The sequence below is a fragment of the Corvus brachyrhynchos genome, unplaced genomic scaffold (assembly GCF_000691975.1).
Source record: "Corvus brachyrhynchos isolate BGI_N302 unplaced genomic scaffold, ASM69197v1 scaffold14, whole genome shotgun sequence".
Taxonomy (NCBI): Eukaryota; Metazoa; Chordata; class Aves; order Passeriformes; family Corvidae; genus Corvus; species Corvus brachyrhynchos.
Genome location: NW_008239110.1, coordinates 1,413,117 through 1,421,038, shown reverse-complemented (window position 1 = coordinate 1,421,038; position 7,922 = coordinate 1,413,117). Strand labels below are relative to the sequence as shown.

General features: G+C 39.2%; 1 protein-coding gene across 2 annotated transcripts in view; it reads right to left on the bottom strand.

Moving 5' to 3' along the window:
- Positions 1-751: 751 nt before the first annotated feature.
- Positions 752-7,922, bottom strand: part of FHL5 (four and a half LIM domains 5) — a 34,451-nt gene continuing 27,280 nt past the window's right edge. For both annotated transcript variants that reach the window (XM_017739587.1, XM_008637726.2), the window contains 2 exons: positions 4,496-4,682; positions 752-3,287 (listed from right to left, as the gene is read on the bottom strand). In XM_017739587.1, the coding sequence (XP_017595076.1) occupies positions 3,136-3,287; positions 4,496-4,682 (339 nt within the window). In that variant the 3' untranslated portion in view covers positions 752-3,135. The remainder of the gene's footprint in view (positions 3,288-4,495; positions 4,683-7,922) is intronic.

The following is a 7,922-nucleotide window of genomic DNA, read 5'->3' as shown; positions in this document are numbered from 1 at the left end:
ACATGGTGCCCAAGGGAGACTGTGACCCTGTGGAGAGCGTGTGCTGGAGCAGGGTCCCGGCAGGACTTGTAAACGTGTGGAGAGAGGAGCCCACACTGGAGCAGGTTTGCTGGCAGCACTTGCAGCCCTGTGGGGGGACCCACTGGAGCAGCTTCTTCCTGAAGGTATGCATTCCATGTAAGGGATCCCAGACAGGAGCAGTTTTTGAAAAATTATAGCCTGTAGGAGGCACTCAAATTGGAGAAGTTCATGGAGGACTGCCTCCTGTGGGAGGGACCTCATGCTGGAGCAGGGGAAGAGTGTGAGAAGTCCTCCTGCTGAGGAGGAAGGAACAACAGAGACAATGTGTGATGAACTGACCACAGCCCCCATTTCCTGTCCTCCTACACCACTGTGGGGGAAGCAGGTAGAGAATTCAGGAGTAAAGTTTAGCCCAAGAAGGAAGAACGGGTGGGGAAAACACGCTTTTGAAATTTTTTTTATTTCTCATTATTCACTCTGATTTGATTGGTAATAAATTATTTTTCCCTAAGTCAAGACTGTTTTCCCTGTCACAGTAATTGCTGAGTGATGTCTCTCTCCCCTTATCTACACCCACAAGCCTTTTGAAGTGTCCTCTGTCCTGCAGAGGGGAGTGATAGAGGTGCTTTTGTGGGCAGCTAGTGTCCAGCCAGGGTCAGCCCACCACAGGAGTGTCGCTGTACTTATGTTCAGGCATTGGTAGCCGGTGACAGAGACTAGGAAATAGCAATTTGATATCTAATATAACTTTTATTCAGACAATTTGTAGAAATCACATATATTTCTTACAATTATTCTGAAGTGAAAATGCACAGTTTCAGATTTGACTCTAGTGTATTTACTGCAGAAGAAATAAATAATTCAGCTGGTATTTCTAAAAATATAATTAGTTGATGAGTCAGAGAAGAATTTCATTTTCATAAATGTTAAGGCTGGAAGACTGGGAATATAATGATCAGTGTGTCTTGACCTGTGACTCTGTCATGTCTTAGGAGGCGGTCTGGTAATTCCTGCGTCAATTTGTAATTAAGCTGGAAGATTCTTCAGAGGAGACTGAATAAAGGGCCCAAACCACATTCTTGCAATGTGTTTGTTTGCTTGCGTGAAATGTTATTTCACACAAACAAGCAAAAGATACACCCCACAGGCAAGCTTGAGTATGGTGATTCATCATTTTAATAAAAAAATTTAAGAGCATTAACATTTACTAATTTCTGATAGCTCAGTGCAAATTTTTAAAACATCATACATAACTGTGAACCACTATGTCTGTGTGTTTATATATATATATATTTATACATTTATACGTGTAAGACAATGAAATATATTTCTATTTATGGGAATCTAAGCTTTATCAAGAACCTGTCTCAGCCATGGGAGATGTGTAAATAGAAAAGAAAGCAGCTGGGATAAAATGAAAAACATAAACTAATCAAACTCTAGACTGCAATAAAAGCTGCCATGAAAGAAGAAAATGAAAACCAAAAATTAACACCACATAGAGCAAAAGATCAATATTTTATTGACTGGACAACAGACTTCTATGTACTCATTGGTCAGTCATTATCTGTATTGATTTTACGCCACTGCACTTTTGCCCTGGCTTAGCCATGCATACATATTCTTTTTTTTTTTGCTTTCCTGCCTAAAGTAATGGCTGTTTTCACTATGAATAAAGGCTACTCAAGTCAGCCAAATAACTCTATGAACTCAAGGTCAGAGTCTAAAGAATGACTTAAAGACATGCAAGATGAGGACTCAAACTCTGTTGAACAGAGCAGAACCTGCCATTCCTAACATCACTGCTCCATCCACAATGGCCCAGTACATGAACCAGGCCACTGTAAGACACAGTGTGGAAGAAGGAAGAAGATAGATGTTTGTAACTCAGCTCTAGATGACCTTTAATAGTAGACATTTAGGTGCTGGAGGTCAGCAAGCAGATATAAATGCCGGCTACCTAGAAACTAAGAGCTTGTACTGCAAGCAGAAGCTGCCTAGATTGCAATGACAACATTACTAATTCTTGACATACTGTTAAAAAACCCGTGTGGCTAATGGTGAAATGAATCAGGAATTGGTTCTGGTGAGTTTACAGCCTACAGTCCACAAGTAGGAATTTACAAGCAGAGGGATGATCTGTGAATCAAAGACCAAGCAGGTGAGGCCCTTAACAGGGCTTCAATTGCTGGCAAAGCGGTTTTCAATGGAGGAAAGTACAAGGTTAAAGGGACCAGTATGAGTTGGCTCTTGCATCAAATATTAAAAAATATATTTTAGGCCTGTATTTGAAGGTATAGCAAAGACAATGGAAACAGTCTTAAGGCATATTAGTTATGGGAAAATGTACATCAGCACTATTCAATCTTGGGCAATCCTTATGTCTTGCAGTAGCTGAAAATATGGGTTTATTTATGTTCTACAGCAGCTATACCTAAAAAATTAAGTACAGTTAGCCAGTTTTGGGAAAGAACCTGTGCCATAGTATTTTGGATGACTTCTTTGGGTAGCAATCCCAGTAAGGAGAGGAAAGTGACCTTTTTCCCTTTAATTGGCCCTTGGAATGGGGCTCTCTGTCTCCGTGCTCCTCAGTGTGAAAGCACCTCCTACTCACAATTTCTACCTGTTTTTTCAGCATCTTTTTTTTGCCTGAAGTATGGAAGAATATAATATTTACAAGGTGTTCTTGAATGTTATGATCCAATAGAAAAATGCTTCTGCTCAGCTTTCCATGCCAAGGTGAATCAGTGCTAATGCCTCATCATTATTCATATGCCAAACAGACTTTTCACAATCCTCCTTGGTTCAGAGATGATAAAAGATGAATTTTTAAGCTTCTAACTGCAGAGTGCAGTGTGTTACAAGGAAAACATTTTGGAGTTAGACTTAAAATATATACAAACCTTTTCTGCATCATTTTATTAACCAGAATGGGGCAGTTGTTTAATTTTTGCTTATAAGCAGCTGAGAACTATGACAGAGTTAAACTGCTGAAGGAAAGTTACTTGAATGACTAAAAAACTGTAATATCTTTTATATGGTTTTCTTACAGCAGAGCAGTGAACTACATAGTTACAGAGTGAGAATAAAGCAGCTGCACAGCTTTCCTCGAAACTATGAAGCAGAGCCACATTCGTAGCAAAGGATGTCATCCTGCCGAGTGAGGAATTCCTGGCCCACCAGGGAGACAAAACATTTTGCACAGTTAAAGCATTCCCCATGCCACTGACGTTCCTCAAATGAGATGTATTTGGCACCTCCGAGAGCTGAAAGAGAGTGTGAAAAAAAAAGAAGATCTGAATCCAGTATTTCTGGACATTGTTCAGTAATGCAACAGATGACTTTTTGGTGTGTGATCAGGTCATCATTCATACAGCAAACAAACAAATGAACAAAAATCCATATTTGGATTCGGAAATATTCTTTGTTGGCTGAATTGAAAAATAACTTTAAAATTCATGCAGTGAGAAATATTTCAAGCAAAGACACAAGTCTCTTGCTCGCATATCCCATTGAGATCGGAACACAGTGGGTTTATCAGAATGTCCATTCAGGTTTACTGATCTTCCCAAGAAACTGTCATGAAATTTATTTGCAATATGTTGAAACATATAGTTTCTATACAACACAGAATGAAATTTAATAATTTCCACCTAAGTTTCTTCAAATGGATTCTTTTGGAAATTACTAGATCATGGGATTCCTAGCAGAAGAATCTGAAATAAAATCTTGAGGTTTGGGGGGATTTGGATAGTTTTGGTGTTGTTTTTTTGTTGTTTGTAGTTTGATTTTTTTTTAAATAATGTGCATGTGATTGGGTATTCATCAATTTCTTTGTCCACTGATATATGCAGCATGGACCTGTAAGAATCAGGCAGTACTTTTCAACAGTTGACTCCACACATAATAGGATTAAAATGCAGAACACCAACAAATGCTCTCAGAAAACTTCAACTATCATAGATCAGTGACATACATGTCTAATTAGAAGTCACATATAAGTATACAAGGATGCATTCAATAGAGCTATGTTGCATTTGGCAAGCTTTTTAATTTGACAGGTGTGCCTTACCAGCAGGCGGTTAATCTATGTTCAGTTTGATCACATTTGCATTTAAAAAAAACCTGACGATATCACAGAGGGACTTGTGTTTACTGTCATGGGAAGAACAAAAAAATGCCATTTTTTATATTCTTAAGGAGGAATTTTACTACAGAAAGGTCTAAATCCAACAATGGAGGAACTCCTTCGGGCACATAAAACAACTCCTCATCCGTTAGGAGCATGTATGATCAGTATGTTCTAGCAACATACAGGACAAGTGACACACAGAGAGTCTCTTTGGTAGTTAAGTCCTTAAGTCTTTCATTCTGATTGGAGTATTTGAAAAGTTTTTTTCTAAAGTGAAAATCTTCTCTGAGAGAAGAATGATGATTCATTGCTGTCTGGCCCTCTCTAGAAGATGAGACTCACCTGTAATAGGTTTCTTGCAAGTAGCACACTTCTTAGCATAAAATCTGCTGAAACAGTCTACACAGTATGGATACTCATCTTTGGAAATGAATCTTTGTCCAGACAGCTGGGTTTTACACCCAGCACACACAAAGCACTCTTTGTGCCAAGACTGGTCATGGTAGATCACTCCTCCAGAAGTTATAACCTAATGTATTGACAAACAAGGACAGAGCAAAAGAACAAAGGTGTGAATCACGAAGGATTGTCCAATCCTTCATAAGTACCTCCACTTGCTTTCTCTCTTCCCATGTGCACAAGAGAAGAGAGTGTGGTCACATCAACTTTTTTTCATCTGGATTATCCATTTAACTACCTGGAGTTGGGTCCAACATGCTGCTGGTTTGTTATTCTCAATTTTCTATCACAGTAAAACCTTATAATTTGTAATAAACATGTTATCTTTTAATGAAATTTTTGTATTATATGGTAGATAAATGTTTAGAATCAGGCATGCTCTCAGAAGAGAAATTCTCAGTGATAAGCAGTGAGTGAGAGAACTGATGTTGAGATAAAAGTTAATCTCCAACCAGTATTTTGCTGTCTCTCAACAGCAACAGTATTTTAAATAGGAAAAAAGGCAGTAAAGAAACAGAAGTAAAACAGAAAGGAGATCTCCATGGTCAGAAGAAGAAAAAAAATCCTGTTTATCAGTGTCATCAACTTCTCCTTGCCAGCAATACACTCACAGCTCTGCATTGGTTATTTCTGAAAAGGGAAATTTCCAGTTTTTCTATGGCTCTCTTATGTGTGGTAGAGAGCCGGTTTCACAGAAGTTGTAAGAGACTGTACAGAGAAATTTCTACAAAGATGAGCTGTAAGATAGTGTTTCTACTATCAAGTCACATGCATGACAGGGAATGAATGAATGAATGAATGAATGAACTAATGCTGTCAGAACAGCAGGAGAAAAAGTTGGACAAACTTAAGTAAAAATAGTGGTATCATCAAATTTCCCCAGGGAATACAGTTTCAGGAAAATAAAGAATAGTACCGGGTCATGTCAAGTAATAAAGAGATTTAAATAATTCCTGATCCCTGTAACTTTCCAGTTTTGGACTACTTTGTAGTTATGTTTGCTTTTCCATTAAAATCTCAAAATCGCTGGCACAAAACTCAAGATTCAGTTTGCCAATTTAATCACTTTGGGCTCAATTCTCATGTATGGGAATTGATGCAAGTTTCAGAAATAAAAGGGTTTTAGCTATAATATAGAGGGACTCTGCATTCCTAGAATTTTTAAGAAGCAAATCCTGATTATTTCATGTAGGTGCTGCTAACATCAATGCCTCTGTCATGGCTTAGTGTAGTCTGGGTTTTTAGTAAAGAGGGCTCCATCAGCCACGGAAGTGATTCTCTTGCAAAGAGGTGCTTACAGCTTCCTCTATGACCTAACAGAACCTATCACCTGGCTAGTTTGAATATTGGCAACTTTTTAAGCCCCTTAAGAAGCTTGACACACCTCTGTGATCCACATTTAAGAACTAACAGAGCCTGGGAAAGCCCCCTTGCCTTCCGGATTTTGGACAGGTAACTGGGGGGGGGCCTGCAGTACCCCCCCGCAGCCTCCCCGCCTCGCCTGGGGCTGCTGCCCTGCTGCCCGGCAAAGTATCTGTGCTGAAATAAGCAAATGACTGTAGCTGTAATTGGGAGCAAAAGTGCTGAAATAAGCAAATGACAGCAGCTATAATTTGATGAGGACCCTTGCTCCCAGGGAAGGAGAAGACCTCTGTTCCTAGAGACGGAAGTGATGAGGACTCTTACTCCCAGGGGAGGAGGAGGGCCTCTATTCCTAGAGATGAAGATGCTCCCAGAGATAGGTGAAGAGAACCTTTGCTTCTGAAGAGCACATCCTTAAAATGGTACCCCATTAGCTCAAGATTGGACCCTCGAAAGCAGCTGTGGGGAAAGCTGTAAGTTGAGGGAAGGGACTTCCACATGTGAGCAGAGAACCATCCCTGGTGGCTGTCTCGCTGTGACATTGAAGCCATAAGAGAACTGTTTCTTGTGGTGTCTCCATAGCAGGAGCAAGAGAGACTGCTCTCCCTAAGTGAACTGAAAAAGATTGTTATAGAGGTGGTAAACTGACTGAAAAAATCTCAAGGGTTGTCTTTTTATGTTGTCAGTGGGAGAAGGGAGAAAGGTGGGGGGAAGAGAAGTGTTCTGAAGGTTTAGTCTGACTTTTTTTTCTTTCTTTTAGGTCTGTTAATAAACTTCTTTATATTCTTTTAAGTTTTGTGCCTGCTTTGCTTTTGCCTAATTCTTATCTCACAGAAGGAAAATAAGTAAGTAATGGATATTTTGAACCAAACCACTACAGTTGCATGATGTGATTGTTGGGAACAGTCAAATCTGCATTAAAAGACATATCAATCTAGAAAATCTATCACAAAAAAGAAAAAAATTCAGACAGAAAAAATGTAATATATTAAATGAGTTAAATTACAAGGATAATGTTTGGAATTTTTGCTTAATCTCCTCTCTTTAACATGGAGGATTGAGGCTAAATAAGATTCAATATTCATGTACTATTAGAAATACTGCCAACTACATCCAATGGCTGTTGGAATGTCCTCACAGACAGACCTTAATAAAGTTTTCTCCCTGTAATAAATGTTAAGTACATACATATTTGACGTTCTTAAGTTAACTACAAGTGAGACAAAAATGGGAAAAAATATTCTGATTGAAAGAGAAATGTGCATCCTACTTTATTTCTGTGAGTTTTGGATGTACAGTGAGCACAAACATCTCAAAGAATCATTCACCCAAAGTTCTGCTCAGTTAATTATTGAAAGAATCTCCATGTATTTAAGTGGAATTAGGGCAACTGACAGAGCAATTCTTTTTGCAATAACTTTGATAGTCAGTAAGTGCTCCTTGTACTGGGTCTGTCTGAGAAAGACCATTTTCCCCATAGCAGCCCTTCCAGTGCTCAGCTTTGCATGGAGAGCTAGAAAGGTGTTGATAACACACCAGTGTTTTGCCTACTGCTGAGCAGTGCCGGCACAGCATCAGAGCTGACTCTCCAGCATTCCCACCTTACCAGTAGGCTGGAGGTAGGCAAGATCTTGGGAGTGGACACAGGCAGGACAGCTGACCCAAACTGACCAAAGGGATATTCCATACCATATGAAATCTGCTCAGCAATAAAAGCAATGGAAGCTAAGAGAAAAAGAGGGCGGGCACTAGTTATTATGATGTTTTTCTACGTGTACTGAAGCTCTGCTTCCTGGGAAGTGTCTGGACATCACCTGCTGATTGAAAAGTAGAGAATAAATCTTTTGTTTTCCTCTGTTTCTGCACATGGCCTTTCTTTTACTTTATTAAACTGCCTTTATCTTGACACGGGAGGTTTTTTCCCATCTTATTTTCTCCTTTCTTATTT